At 31.8% G+C, this 16,230-nt stretch overlaps 1 protein-coding gene across 1 annotated transcript; it reads right to left on the bottom strand.

Moving 5' to 3' along the window:
• Nucleotides 1–4,007: 4,007 nt before the first annotated feature.
• LOC133779328 (probable indole-3-pyruvate monooxygenase YUCCA11) lies at nucleotides 4,008–6,459 on the bottom strand. The gene is made up of 4 exons (XM_062219302.1): nucleotides 5,848–6,459; nucleotides 5,226–5,459; nucleotides 5,024–5,146; nucleotides 4,008–4,193 (listed from the first exon to the last, which is right to left on the bottom strand). Exons 1-4 carry the CDS (start codon nucleotides 6,457–6,459, stop codon nucleotides 4,008–4,010), a joined length of 1,155 nt encoding a protein of 384 aa, XP_062075286.1.
• Nucleotides 6,460–16,230: the final 9,771 nt, after the last annotated feature.

The raw sequence follows: 16,230 nt of genomic DNA, 5'->3' as shown, positions 1-16,230 counted from the left end.
AACAAGCCAAAAAAAATTCAAATTTTGCCAAAGACTAGATTTACTATATTAAAAAATAATTAGGTTGCATCTCCCCTATTTTTATAGCATATTCAAAATTCGTATATTACTTATAGACATCACATATTAATACACAAAAATCAAACAACCAATAGAAACATGCATAAGTATCAATCAATATCAAACATGCATAACTATCAATTGTTATTATCTTGAAGAAAAAAAAATTGGGCAACATTTCCCCTATTTCTACAACATTTCCCAATTTCAAAAAGTACTTATACACAAATACCAAACAATCAATTAACATGCATAATTCCAACATTATATCTCTGCAGCACATATTTTCAGAACCTATTTTCACTAACTTTTAATCCTAAATTCAACTAAATTTAATATAACTATATCTTTCAATATTTATATATATACTATTAAAGCTTCATTGAATTACCTCGTCCAAGATAAATGCTTAGCCGTCAAATGTGATCACCATCAAATCCAATCAACCGCAAAAATAAAAAAGCGAAACCTAACCACAATTAAACATTAACAAGTACAAATAATTACATATTTATTTTTTTAAAAAAAAAATTCATACAAACTATAAATTTCTCAATTCTCATAAATTAACCTAACTTTATTAAACAGAAAAAAAATTCTCAATACATAATTTTTAAATTATAAAAACTCCAAATTAACCTAACTATCAATTTCTAAATTTCATAATTTCATTTCTCAATTCTTAATTTAATTCCAATTCAAAAAATTAACCTAACTATATTAAAAACAAATTTAATTTTTAAATTCTCATAATTATATCAAAAACACAAATCTTAATTTCTAAATTCTAATAACTATAATTTAACCTAATTATCAATTTATCAATATCAATATTCTCCAATTTAATTCAAATTCAATTTCTAAATTCTAATAGCTATAATTTAAACCTAATTATCCAATTTATCAATTTAACCTAATTATATCAAAAAAATTAACTGAAAATTTGAAAATTTTAACAAAAACTAACCTCTCGATGGATGGGTGGAGCAGAGCTATGGAGGTCACAAGGGGCGGAGCCTCTCGTAGTTGTGGAGGTCACGAGGGGGGAAATCTTCGGCAACGGCGGAGCCTCTCGGAGTTGTGGAGCTTCGGAGGCCGTGAGGGGCGATGAAAGGGGCGGAGAGAGGCTCGGGTACCCTAGTAGGGTGGGAATGGGGCTCTAATAGACGGGAGAGGGGTTTGATTCGAGGGGGCGCCGTCGTTGAAATCACCTTTCAGTTAAGAGAGAAAGGAGAGAATGAGGGTAAGGACAGGGACGAGGATTATATTTTTGTTCTAGCGTCGGGTCATAACCGACGCATTTTCCACCTTAGCGCCGGTTATGAACCGACAATATACCTAATACGATCAAAAAGTGTGTTTTGATTAAAAATAATTAGCATCGGTTTAAATATAAATGAAGATTTAGTAACTGCCATTTTTTTATTAACAGTAGCGTTGGTTCAGAACCGACGCTACTATCCCTAATAAAACAATTGTGTCGGTCAATTACGTGGACCAATGCAAAGAAGTGGAGATTATATGCTAGTCTACTTGGGTTGAGTTTTGAACCTGTTAGGCTACACCAATTCTGATTTTCAGACTGATGTCGATGATAGGAAGTCAAGTTTTGGAATGGTGTTTACTCTTGGGGGTGGAGCTGTGTTATGGAGAAGCGTTAAGCAATCTGTGATCTCATACTCTCCATGGAGGCTAAGTACATAGCTACTTCTAAGGCAGCTAAGGAAATAGCATGGCTGGTGAACTTTTATACAGATCTTGGTGTTATTCCAGAAATGGATAAACCCCTCATTTTGTATAGTGACAACAATGGGGCGATAGCCAATTATAAAGTACCTCGGAGCCACAAGAGAGGGAAGCATATAGAGAGGAAGTACTACATCATCAGAGAATATGTGGCAAGAGGAGATGTGAAAGTCATGAAGATTGCGTCCGAAGACAATCTTTGCAGATCCCTTCACAAAGGATATAGAGGGAATGAGTTTGAGAGAAATGTCACATTTGTTTTAAAAGTGCAAGTGGGAGTTGGGTTTAATTCCCTTATAAAAACACATTTCTTATGTAATTCATTCACTATCAATAAAGTAGTAGAAATCATTTTGTTCAATCAAATTGCATTGTTTACATGTTTTATTACATGATTAATTTTTATTATTACAAACACATATAAAATCTCAAACATATGTATAGTTACAATTATAGTGACTCGATCACAGTGGATTATAATTGTAATTATATGTTCAAAAGTATTTTGTCCTAAAATTAAATCAGTCATTGGATTTTTACTGATTCAGTAATCTACGATAAGATCTACTTACACATTTAATGTGATGTCCTATCCAGGACATTGACCGAGTAGATAAGATCAGATATATTTTATTACATTGGACTGGACCGATATTGATTATTGATAAGATAAGTAAGTATCGTTATTATCTAATCTAATCATATCACAACGTTGACCATAAGTTAATTCAATATGAATTCTGGGTGATTAATATAATGCTAATTGTATTATTCAAGTCTTTTGATTTATTCGTTACCAACTTACCCTACGGACTAGCTCATACTTACATATTGGAGATTTGGTAGTATAATTGAGTGAGAGTATTTATCATAGACATGGAATCTATAGCTTCTGTTTAAGAAGTGAAACAATGATTTCCTTATTGCTTGGTTCAAGAGTCAAATGATAGAGTACTCATTTCTATAATTAAGTTTATGAAAATATCATTTACAAGAAACTTTGTGGGAGTCAAGTATAAAATATCATTGAGGGGTAAAACAGTAATTTGCACCCGTCTCATTAGTAGATCATCTATAGAGGATTGAATGACGATTATAATTATAACAACGGATAACTTATTTACATTTGATGTCAAGCGTTCTATGAATCCAATAGTGCAATTTGAGTCTATTGAGGAGTTATGATAAATCAATAAGGTAGTGAGATTATTTCTTATATAAAAACTCATGGTAATTTATTGGAGCTTGAATTCATGGATTCATGATCTCCATTTCCTTAAAATAGACATGTTCTTATTAGCTTATGCAAGCACTAGTACAGGAGAACAAGACTTCAATTAGAGGATCATTTGGCCATGCCACATGTGGTGGTTCGACGAAAGGTTCTGGATTTGCATATGAGGAATTAGACAATGGTAAATGGAGAATGATATTAAAAAAATGGGATTTTGACTTTTTATATGGGTAAAAAATTTCTATATTTTAAGTTAGAAAAAAAGTTCCAATTTTTATATTTTGGGGAAAATTTTAAATTTCCCATATTTATGTAAAAGTAAGTGAAAGATTCCCCATTAAACAATTCAATTAATGGTCCAAACTAATGTTTTGGCAACTTCAAACATTTTATGTCCTTATACTACAAATGTTTTTTTTTTCATTAATGAAAACATTATAGCAAACGATTTTTCGCATCAATGAAAACATTATTACAAACGATATTTTGACATTAATGAGAACATTAAAAACGTTTCTAGCATTAACAAGAACAAATGTCTGTGGCGTTACATTTTTCTTTTCTAACACGTCTATCTATGCTTTCAAGCAAAGAGAGGGTAGATATTGAGATTTAAATAATTTTGTTTTAGAGTAGTACTAGTGGTGCATCTCTTGCCCTTTGACCATTGATTTGGCAAAATTCTTGTAATATCAGTTGCACCAATATTTATGATTAATTCTATTATACATTAAGTTGCCAAGAATACGCACATATTGTGTCGAAAGAAGTTATAATATAAAGATATATTTTGAACTTTAATAAACTCAATCGCTACTAATGTTTTGGGAAATTAATCCTATCTTTGCAACTTAATAAGTTACAAAGAGGGTCAATATATGACCTTTAATTACATTTCAAAAATAATAATAATAATAATAATAATAATAATGATGATGATGATGACGACGACATAAATGCATATTATTTAGTCTCTCCATTTTGTAGTCAAATTAAAACTGATATCTTGAGCTATATTTTGTGCATCTTGTGAAATGCCTAGTAATCCTCTTGACGAGAATCCAGCGCAGTAAAGCCCACTTTTGCCTTTCCAATACTCATTCGGCAACCTTAGTCGAGGCATTCCTTCTTCATTGAAAAGATCCTCCCCACCCTGGGCGCGGTTAAGTCATATATAAATATCTATATATATATATACATACTATACAACTAACATGTAATGAAGATTGTTTATTTTTATTTACAGAATTTATTAATTATATTTATTAAATTTATTCTATTTAAATTTTAAATAAATAAACTGTATATAAAAAATGATATAAAAATTAAACTAATATACTATTTATAATTTTTTTAAAATATATATGGATAATATGATAATTTTTTTAAACATAAATGATAATATTTTTAATAAAAATTAAGTTCATATATTATATATCATTATAATAATATTTTATAATATTTAAATTTATATTAATATAAGTATTAAATATTTAGTTTTGTATTAAATATTATTATAATAATAATATTTTATAATATTTGAATTCATATTAATATAATTAATGAAAAATTAAAATTATATATTATTATCATAATAATATTTTATGATATTTAAATTTATATTAATATAATTGTTAAATATATAGTCTTGTATTATATATTATTATAATAATAATATTTTATAATTTTGGATTTACATTTATATTAATATAATTATTATATATATAACCTTATAATAAATATTATTATAATAATAATATTTGAATTTATATTAATATAATTTATAAATATTTATTTTAAGTTACTTTTAAAAGAATATTGTATACAAACGGTTAAAACAAAAAAATTGTCTTATTTATCAATTTTTTATATAGAATATATATTATATTATATATTTTCTTGTTTGACAACTGAATTCATGTGTCTCACTACATAATTATTGATCTATAAGTCAACACACACGCACAACATAAATGTATTTACCTTAAGCCAATTTCTGACAGTGCTTTTATAACCAGTCGCAAAGATTATGGCGTCAAAGCAACGACTTTTGCCGTACTCAAATTCAACACAGTTTTCTTGAACGCTTGTTATGGACGGAAATACCTAAAAAGATAGTTACAATAATCGTAATAGTCATTATGTATGTATACATATCAAATATATTTTGTATAATATTTTATACCTTTATTTCTCCTGATTTAATCCTTGCCACAGATCCAACATCAATGGTAGGAGATCGACCAGTCTTTACTTTAAGGAAAAAGGGTCCTTTTGTTGGTGTTTGAAGCCCATACTCAGACACATTTCCATGCTTTAATCTACCCAAAGCCAAAACGATAGTATCGACAAATTTGATAGGCAAGAATTTCAATAGAAACATTCCCAGTTTCACAATATTCTCACTCAGTAAGTGCACCTGGATGCGGAATAAATATAGCACATCGTTAATTATTATTGGAAGAAACAAAAAATTAATAATTTTTTTTTATATATATATACGGTTTTAAAATAATATTACATAATAAAGTAAAAGAAAACAATAGGTCTAGTTAGTTTTGGAAGTAAGACACTTTATTTATTTATAATGTTAATATAATTAAAAAATATATAAATATAAATAATTTAAATATATATTAAATAAATAAATAAAATATCTTAAAATAATTGGTGATACAGTTGACTTTTTTTCTTTTTGAAACGATAGTTAAACGCATTGAATCATTAAATACATTAAAAAAAAATCAGGAGTTAACGTATAAAAAAATATCAAGATAAAACAGAACCCATTTGTTTTAATAATTTACCGGGCCCCGAGCAACAATGGAAGTATTGGCACCCCAATTTGATAAATCGTAGGCAATCTCCATGCCCGAATTTCCAGCACCAACGACCAAAACATTCTTACTGCTATAACTCTTTCCATTGTCATATTGGCTGGAATGTATGACTTTTCCTCGAAAGTTGTCTAAGCCGTTGACTGGAGGAATATAGCCGTGGCTATTCTCCCCACTAGCCACCACAAGAAATTTACCAAAGTAAACTTCGTATGCATCAGTGACCAAGTTTCTAACGACAACAGACCATTTGGAGATGTTGTCGTCGTAGAAAGAAGATTCCACGTGTCGGTTTAGGAGAGGGGACACTTGGAAGTGAGCGACGTAGTTGTCCAAGTAGCGGACGAAGTCGAGTTTGGGGACAAAGGTTGGTGTGTTTTTAGGGTATGGCATGTGAGGAAGTTCGCAGTATTCCTTGGCCAAATGAAGTTTCAGTCGATCATAAGATCTTTTCTTCCATAGAGAAGCATAGCAGTCTTCTCTTTCGATAACAACGTTGGACACTTTGAGGCGGTTAAGGCATGCAGAAGTAGCTATGCCAGAAGGACCCGCACCAACGATGATTACATCAACTTCCTCCATTTCGCAAAGAAGAGGAAGACAAGAAAACTGTTATCTTTATCTTTTGTCTTATGAAAATGTATTAGTCTATATATATGTGTGTGTGTATGTGTTTGGGTCGATTCATGCTTGTATTTATACAAGTACAACGTCTCTTACCGTACAAAATATCTCAAACGGTATTTTTATTTTTGTAACCCAATATGGTTAATTATGATGATATGATAAATTGGTGCCAGACTGACAGTATCCAATGTAGCAAAATAAGCAAGTGTTACAACTGTATACAGGAAAGCAAATATTAATTTGGATTCGTACAAATTTTTTGGACGACACTAAGAAAAGTACGTGTCTTAAAATATATGGATTTTCTCTTTCCCAAATTGTTCTGCGTTTTCTTATTCTTAATTTGAAATTAATGTTAAAATTACGGTTCATGAACTTGGTGTAATTTTAGTTTAGATAAGAACATCTAAAAAATATCTAATCTTCATTCCATGTACGGATATATGCTAAAAAATGATAAATTAATCTTATAGGTCATGCTTGGTACACCGTTATAGTATAAATTTTTGTATATTATTGGATTGGATTGTATTATTTTTATACAATACTATGTTTAGCTTTAAAAAAAAATATGAAGATGACATATGAATTATTTGTATTAATTACATATAATTGACTTTTCACAAAATAGAATAAAATTAATTAATAAGAGAGAGAGTGATATGAGCAAAATTAAAGAGAAAGAAAGTAATAAGATAGAAAATATGTGAGAGATTATGATATGAGAGAAAGTGATGAGAGATAAAGTAATGTGGGAATGAAGTGATGTGGAAAAAACAATACGAAAATATGGAAGAAAATTAAAATTGTATAATATGGTATGAGAATTAAAATTTTATAATATGACATAATACAATCTATTTTTTAGGATTAAATAATACAATTTGCATTGTATAAAAATTAGACATTAAATTATGTAGTACAATACAAAACTCTACCAAACATAGCATATGATTAATACAATACTGATTTCTTATACAGTGCACCAAAAATACCCAAAATGGTTTGATGCTCAATTTTTAGCATATTTAGTATATTAGAATTTGAGAAATTTACATATTTGGTTGTATTGAAATATAACATATAATTAACATTAGTAAATAATAAAAGTACATTAAAGTAAAAAGAAAATAATAATAAAAATTAACTTCTTAAATTACATCTTACATACGTATTTTTACCCTTTCACTATATATTTTATGAGTCCTTTCATTTTACACAATTACTTCTCCTAATATATTTTCTTTTTTAAAAAAATTTGTACTTCAAGAATCACTACAAGAAACGGAATTTTTGCCGGCGCTCTTTCACCGGCGCATTTAGTGAATTGCGCCGGTAAAAGTCATTGTTTTTGCCGGAGCAATTTTGCGCCGGCAAAGGTGACTTTTGCCGGAGCAATTCACCAAATGCGCCGGCAAAAGTTTACTAAGTAATTACGAAGGGACTTTTGCCGGCGCAATTCACCTAACGCGCCGGCAAAAGTGAACGTGATTTAATAATGTGCACGTTTTCAAGGAGGTAGGTGGCCAGACATTTGCTGACGCATTTCGTTACGCCGGCAAAAGTATGCTTATTAAAATAGCGTCGTTTTGAACTAGGGTTTCTCTGATACACTTTTGCCGGCGCAACGAAACGCGCCGGCAAAAGTCATAACATTATATCACAGCCGCTCGAGTCTTCTTCTCCATTTTTTTTCAGTTTCTCTCCTTTCTCTCATTTCTTCCCTCTCTTCTCTCATTTTTTGTTCAGACACTCTCTTCTTCAACGACTCCATCTCTCTCAAGGGTAAGCTGTTTTACTTTTTTTGTTTGTTTTGCCCCTAAATTTTCTACTCATTTCATTTTTTTTCTCAGTTTTAGGACGCCGCCGATCGGACCACCACGCTACCACCGCGCCGACGGACCACTCCGCCACACCTTGCCGACCGAACCACTGCGCCACCACCGGACCACCACGCCGACCGGACCACAGGTATACCGATATATATATTTATATATGTTATATATTATATATATAAACGAATATATATATTATATTATATATTATATATAAACTGATATATATATTATATTATATATAATTTGATATATATATTATATATTTAAACTAATATATATTTAAACCGAAAAATGTATATGGTTATATTTATATTTATGTTTTTTTTTTCTGTTTTGTATTTTTTTTTTACTTATTTCTGTTTATATATGATTTAATTTTTGTTTTTTGTTTTTTTTTTATTTTTATTTTCTGTTTTAAATTTTAGAAAAAGAGGTACAAGAAAAAATCAAATTTTATGTTGTGCATGATAGTATAGTAAAAATTATTACATTAGATAATCTAATATAATCTCATAATTAGAAATTAATTTAATTAGTATTCGATTAATCTTAAGATTATGAGATTAGATTTGGTATTATAATAAGATTAAATTTTAGCAATTAAAAATCAAATTTTAAAATATTTTAGAAATTTTAAGTAAATATACGTTTATGTTGTGCATGCTCTGGGAATATTCTGTATATTGATCTAGTAATATTATGTATATTTTTGTGTGTAGTTTGCAGGTTTTATAAAATTTTGGGATAGTTTAAAATATAGCTGTTATGCTGCCCAAATTTTGTTAGTCTTAGGAAAATTAACATTAATTACAAAAAATATAACCGTTAACATTTGTACGCCCTGATTTTACCACGGGCTGATTAGCAAGTCGAGCTGCGGCCTAACCATGATTACCTCATGATCATCCCCAGGGGTCGGAGCTTCTGTCGTAGTGTCATGCCTTCCAAGCTCGAGGAAGCCCCAAGAGCTCGCCTTCACTGCCCAAGGCCGGGGCAGGGTTTCCGAAGGTCGAAGACCGAGCTAAGTATGAAGCTCGTGATACGAGCTTCATATGGAGGCTATGACCCTTTGCGAAGTCAACACACGCAAGGTAAACATGCACATATCAGGCATCACGTGTCTGATATCCCCCTGACTTCTCGGACACGCAGCAGGAACGTGCGTATTCAGACACCCACGACTGGGTTGGGCCATGCGGCCCATTACCTCCTTACCTATTGATTTGACCACACTTATGTGTCAGGTTTAGGAATTAATCATGAATGTCACAGGATTGATACGACAAGTAAGAAGGTCACGGGATGACCTTCTTACCAACTTCCAGGTGCCTTCTCCTATAAATATGGAGACCCTAGGAGTTGATAAGGGTTGGAAAAAAATAACATCTTGTAAGAAATACTCTGTAATCAAATACTCAGTATAGATCAATAATATTGATTAGTGGAGTAGAAGGATTTTAACCTTCGAACCACTTAAAAAACGTGTTTTGAGTCACCTCTTTCCTCCTCTAAGATCATATATCTGTTTCGGTTCCACATTTGGCACTAATCCATTTCTCTTCTTCTCTTAATTACCTGTTGGCGAAGAACCGCGTCAACAACATTAATTTTTATTTTAATGCTTTATATGTATTTGTTTATCTTAATAACAACTATATTTAAGTAACTTTTATAATATATGTTTTTTGTATTTATTAATTTTTTTTGTAAAATTTAAAAAACAGATTTGAATATGTATTTTTTTTTATTTTAATGTGTTATATGTATTTGTTTAATTTTGCTTGTTAATATTTATTATATTGTATTTTGCGATATATGTATTTTAGTTAAAGTATGAACTTAAAAAAACCAGATTAATAATGTATGTTTATATTTTTAAATTGTTTTATATTAAATGTGATATTTTTGTAAATATGTATTTAATAATTTTTTTTGTATTAATAAAAAAATTAGTTTTGGTATATGTTTTTTTGTGGTTAAATATTTGTATATATGTAAATTGATGTATTTGTTAATGTATATATATGTTTTGTATGATCTGGGAATATTCTGGGTATATATGTGTTTAATTTGTAGGTTTTTCAATTTTTGGGATAGTTTGAAATATTGTCGTTATGCTGCCCAAATTTTGTTAGAGTTAGTAAAATTAATAAAAGTTTAATAATTAATTAAATAAAAATTTAAGTATAATTAAAAATTCATCAAAAAAATAATTTTTAACTATAATCTAAATAAAATAAAATTACCAATCATAATAATTGATTTTAACATTAATATTAGATGTTTTGTAATTGAAAAAAGTTAAAAATATAAATGATTTAATAAAATATAATTAAGTACAATATAAATATAATAAAATTGTTATTGATTAAGTAAATAATCCAATACAAATTGAAGAATTTAATAAAAAATTACAAAATGAAATTAATGTATAATTAAATTAATTTTAAAATAAAAGTAATAAATAAGTAAATGTTAAAGTTGACTAGTCAAAGGACACGTGACACTACATGATTTGTCCACATTGTTATTATTCTTAAAATAATTTTCAATTTATTTTTCAATTTAACAAAAAATAAAATTTACATTTTTTTAATAAAAAAATCAAAAAAAATTTCAATTTAAGATTAAGTATGAAAAATACATTTTTTTTTTTAAATTTAATTTTTTATTGTTAATATCCTCAAATTTTTTAATTTATTATTATTATTATTAAAATCTTCCTATTTATCATTTTGTCTACTTTTTTTCAATTAAAGATTAAGTAATTTTGTTTAAAATCCAAGCAATAATTTAAGATTAAATATTTTTTTTACTTAATCTTAAATAATTGATTAAAGGCAACAAATTTGATATTTTTTTGAAAAAATGAGAAAAAATTATTTTTTGTTACTTTTAAATTGAAAAACAATAAATTGGATTTTTTTTTAAAATGAAAAATATAAAATGATTTTTTTTATGAAAAATTATTTAAAATAATAATAATAATGTGTACCAATCATGTGGTGCCACGTGTCATTTAAGTGTTAGTAAGTTGTAAGTTTGAGTAATTTAGCCGCAAATATCCCTATAAATAATTATTTTTGCCAGAGATAGGATATTATTATCAGTTAGTGATAATTAGGGAGACAAACAGTCATGAAATACTTTGACTATCATTTCCCTCATTTTAAGACAATTATTAATATTTTCTTAATTATTTCGCTTAAAGATAGCGAGCGACAGGAGCTAGATGAGTGCGAGGAATCGTTAGTCTCTGGAGTATAGAAATGGTGTTAAGGAGTTCTTCGATATCGCCAAAAATCAGTTGAATGATCGAGGTTTGGTTCGTTGTCCGTGCAAGAAATGTGGGAATGTTAAGTTCCAGCCTATAAAAGCAATTTCGATGCATTTATTCAACAATAGCATCGTACAGTCCTACAAAGTGTGGCATTACCATGGAGAGGCGCTGTCGTCGCCACCAGCTGTGGTACAAGATCATGATAGAGATGAGATAGCGGATATCCTGGAGGATGTTTACACTGAAGATGACGTTCCCGCTGGAAACTATAATGATCCTCCCCAAGATGATCCTCAACATCGCGACAAGTATGACAATTTATTTAAGGAAATGTCAAGTGAATTGTACCCGGGTTGCCGAAAGTATTCCGCGATGAACTTCTTGGTGAAGCTGATGCATCTGAAAGTTATTAACAAGTGCAGCAATCATTACTTTGATGGTTTGCTGGAATTGTTAGTCGACGCTATGCCTGATGGAACAATTTTACCTAAGTCTAACTATGAGGCGAAGGCAAAGTTGCGGAGTATTGGATTGGGATATGAGTCCATCGATGCTTGCAAGCATGACTGTGCACTGTTTTGGAAGGAGAATGCGAATTTGGAATTCTGTCCGGTTTGTGGTGAGTGTCGCTGGCAAGATAATCGTGGGAATAGGAAGAAAGTGGCCCATAATGTCATGCAGTACTTTCCGTTGACGCCGAGATTGAAAAGGCTGTACAGTTCCAGATATACTGCAGAGGATATGAGATGGCACTATTCTAAAAGGCCAAGGGAAGATGGTGTGATGAGGCACCCCGCTGACAGTAAGGCATGGAAGCACCTTGATGAGTTGTACCCATCTTTCGCAGCCGAACCTCGAAATGTTAGGCTTGGGTTGGCTACAGATGGTTTCAATCCTTTTGGGAACATGAGCAACTCTTACAGCATGTGGCCTGTGATACTTGTCCCATACAACTTGCCGCCGTGGAAGTGCATGAAACCACAGTCATTAATGTTTTCTATTCTAATTCCAGGTCCTTCTTCACCTGGAAAAGATATCGATGTCTATATGAGACCTTTGCTTGACGAGTTGAAGGAGTTATGGGTGAATGGTGTCGAGACACGAGATGCATACAATAGTACATTGTTCAATATGCGTGCAGCAATCTTGTGGACCATTAACGACTACCCAGCTTATGCTATGATGTCTGGGTGGAGCACAAAAGGGTACAAGGCGTGTCCCACATGCAATGAAGAAACTCCCTCTGTAGGGATTAGAAGTAAAATTGCATACATTGTCCATAGGAGGTTTCTTGATATGGATCATGAATGGAGGAGCAAACGAGCACTATTCGACAGTAACAAGGAACTTAGGCCACCACCGAAAGATTACTCCGGTGATGATGTGTTGAAGCAATTACAGAATTTGCTGATTAGACATCCTGGGAAACACAAAGAATTTGGTGGTGTGAAACGCAAAAGGGCTCCGATTGAACTTAATTGGTCGAAGAATAGCATATTTTTTGAGCTTGATTATTGGAAGGAGTTATTGTTGTGGCATAACTTGGACGTAATGCACATTGAGAAGAATGTTTGCGACAGTGTCTTGGGAACTTTGTTGAACTTAGAGGGAAAATCTAAAGACACTGACAAGGCAAGACTTGATCTAGCAGACATGAAAATTAGGGAAAAAATCCACCTCCGCAAAGAGGGAAACAAGTGGAAGAAACCGCACGCCAGTTACACCCTCAGTGTCCCGGAGCGTCGAGTTTTCTGTGAATTTGTGAAGTCAGTTGAATTCCCGGATGGTTTTGCTGCAAACCTTTCGAAGAATGTCAATGTCAATGATGGCAAGATAACTGGGCTGAAATCACACGATTGCCACGTGTTGTTTCAGCAGTTGTTACCTGCCGCAATTAGGTCGTTTTTGGTTCCTGAAGTTCGGAAGCCAATTATTGAGTTGTGCAGTTTTTTCAAAAAACTTTGTGCACGGACTTTGAATGTGAAAGACCTTGAGAAGATGGAGACAGACATTATCACCATTTTATGCAAGTTGGAAATGATATTTCCTCCAGCATTTTTCTACATTATGGTGCATTTGGTTTTTCATCTTCGTAAAGAGGCAATTCTTGGCGGTCCCGTGCACTTTAGGTGGATGTATCCCATTGAACGTTCGATGGCAGTTTATAAACAGTATGTAAGAAATCGTGCACGTTCGGAAGGTTCAATCGCAGAAGCTTACGTGGTGAACGAGGCCTTAACCTTTTGCTCAATGTACCTTCGGGGGGTTGAGACTCGATTCAATCGACCTGAGAGGAATGACGATCGCGTTGAATCCCAACCAAATCGGGAATATTCTATTTATAAGGTTGTTGTTCGTCCATTTGGTAAGAAATCAAGTATGTTCCTCAATCCGCAGTTAAAGCAAAAGGCTGAGTGGTATATCTTGAACAATTGTGCCGAAATTAAGGAGTACCTTAGGTGTGTTTTCTAGTCTTTTTTCAATAATGATGTTTGGTTTATATACCGAGTAAATGCCAAAATCATAATATTGTTGTCCATTTGTAGTGAGCATATGGATGAACTAAGAAGACGGGGGGGGGGGGGGGGGGCTCGAATCTTGAAGTTCAACAAGAAACTGATTTTCCTCAGTGGTTCAAAGAAAGAGTATGTATATTAGTCAATTCTTTTCTGAAACCCCACTTAATCAATCCAAAACTAACTTTCAATGTTAATGTTGATAGGTGAACGGTTTGCATGAGTCAACACCTACTAAAGTGAATAATGAATTGTATGCTCTCGCAAACAAATCAAGCAGCACCGTGTACTCATATCCAGGGATGATATTAAATGGTGTGAAATTTGTGACTCGTGGTCGTGATATGAAGCTTAAAACACAAAATTGCGGTGTAATGGTGCCAAGTGAGGAAGGAGTGAACTACTATGGAGTTTTGGAAGAAGTAATTGAATTGTCCTACTTGATGGGTTACAGTGCTGTCCTATTCAAGTGTAGATGGTTCAATACAAGTAGAATTAAAGTGGAATCCAATTTTACGAGCGTATATGTGAAGGAAGAATGTTATAAAGATGATCCTTTTGTTCTCGCATCTCAAGCGAAGTTGGTGTATTATCTTCGAGATGTGAAAAATGGGGATGATTGGAGGCTCATTAATGAATACATTCTGAGGAATGTATGGGATTTCTCAAATTCCGATGTTGATGATACTGAGACCACAAATGATATACCAATATTGCAAGAAGTTAATTCTTCTTCATTTCAGTTGTGGGTAGAACTTCCAATTTTTGATAATCTTCAGTATGATCGGGTTGATGTCAATGCCACTGAAGTGTACAACGTCGATGATTTGGTTGGCGAAGGTTCAGATGAATTTGTTGTCGATGATGAAGTTGAATTTGAAGACGACACGTTGGACGAGTATGAAGACGATGAGGATGGCGATAATGTTCTAGTCGATAGTGATAGTGATGTTCGTAATGATGTTGTAGTTAGTGATGATGAGGACAGTGATATGTAATTTAAACAAGTGTATGTAACTTTTTATTTAATTCAATGAAAACTTTATTTATTATCATTAATTAATGATAGTATCAGATATAGGTACACACGCACCTATTGGATGCCTTGGGGATAGTCAATGTATTCATGTACTGGTACTCATTTTTTCAAGATATTTGATTAAATATTTTGAAAAAATGGGTAGTCGCACATGTCTGCTTACTATCTCCAAGGGATCTACTAGGTCGGAATAGGATAGGTTGGGAAAGACAATAAGTAATAAAATGTTAATTCAATAACAAAAACACAATAGTGATGCACCTAGTGGATGTCTTGGGGATAGTCAATGTATTCATGTGCTGATACTCATTTTTTCAAGATGTTTGAGAAACATCTTGAAAAAATGGGTAGACGCACATGTCTGCTTACTATCTCCAAGGGATTTACTAGGTCGGAATATGGTAGGTTGGGAAAGACAATAAGTAATAAAATGTTAATTCAATAACAAAAAACAATAGTGATGCACCTAGTGGATGCCTTGGGGATAATTAATGTATTCATGTAGTGGTTCTCATTTTTTCAAGATGTTTGAGAAACATCTTGAAGAAATGAGAATGACTACATGACTGCTTACTATCTTCAAGGGATCCACTAGGTCGGAATAGGGTAAGTTGGGAAAGACAATAAGTAATAAAATATTAATTTTATAACATAAAATAATAGTGATGCACCTAGTGGATTCCTTGGGGATAGCCAATATATTCATGTACTGCTCCTCATTTTTTTTAAATGTTTGAGAAACATTTTTAAAAAATGAGGAGAAGTACATGACTCCTTACTATCTCCAAGGGATCCACTAGGTCGGAATGGGATAGACTTGGAAATACCATAATGAATAAATGTTAATTTTATAACAAAAAACAACAGACATGCATAATTTGAATTAGTTAATTAATGAATATTTTAATGTAGAATGGCCGAACCAAGTAATGACATAGGTGGTGGCTCCAAGAGAGGCAGGGGAGCTTATTACGGTGCCAATATCGAGAAGGAGCTGGCCACCAAAAAAGTTAGTCATTTGAAAGTAGAGTTTGATGAACAAACTGGAAAAGC

Source organism: Humulus lupulus, chromosome 5 (genome assembly GCF_963169125.1).
Source record: "Humulus lupulus chromosome 5, drHumLupu1.1, whole genome shotgun sequence".
Classification (NCBI taxonomy): Eukaryota; Viridiplantae; Streptophyta; class Magnoliopsida; order Rosales; family Cannabaceae; genus Humulus; species Humulus lupulus.
This window is presented reverse-complemented; position numbering and strand designations above follow the sequence as displayed.

Coding starts and splice junctions, on each gene's coding strand:
- LOC133779328 (XM_062219302.1), bottom strand. CDS start 6,459: ATGGAGGAAGTTGATGTAATCATCGTTGGTGCGGGTCCTTCTGGCATA. Junction 5,147..5,225: donor TTAAATCAGGAGAAATAAAG/GTATAAAATATT, acceptor CTATCTTTTTAG/GTATTTCCGTCCATAACAAG. Junction 4,194..5,023: donor CTGTCAGAAATTGGCTTAAG/GTAAATACATTT, acceptor AACCGCGCCCAG/GGTGGGGAGGATCTTTTCAA.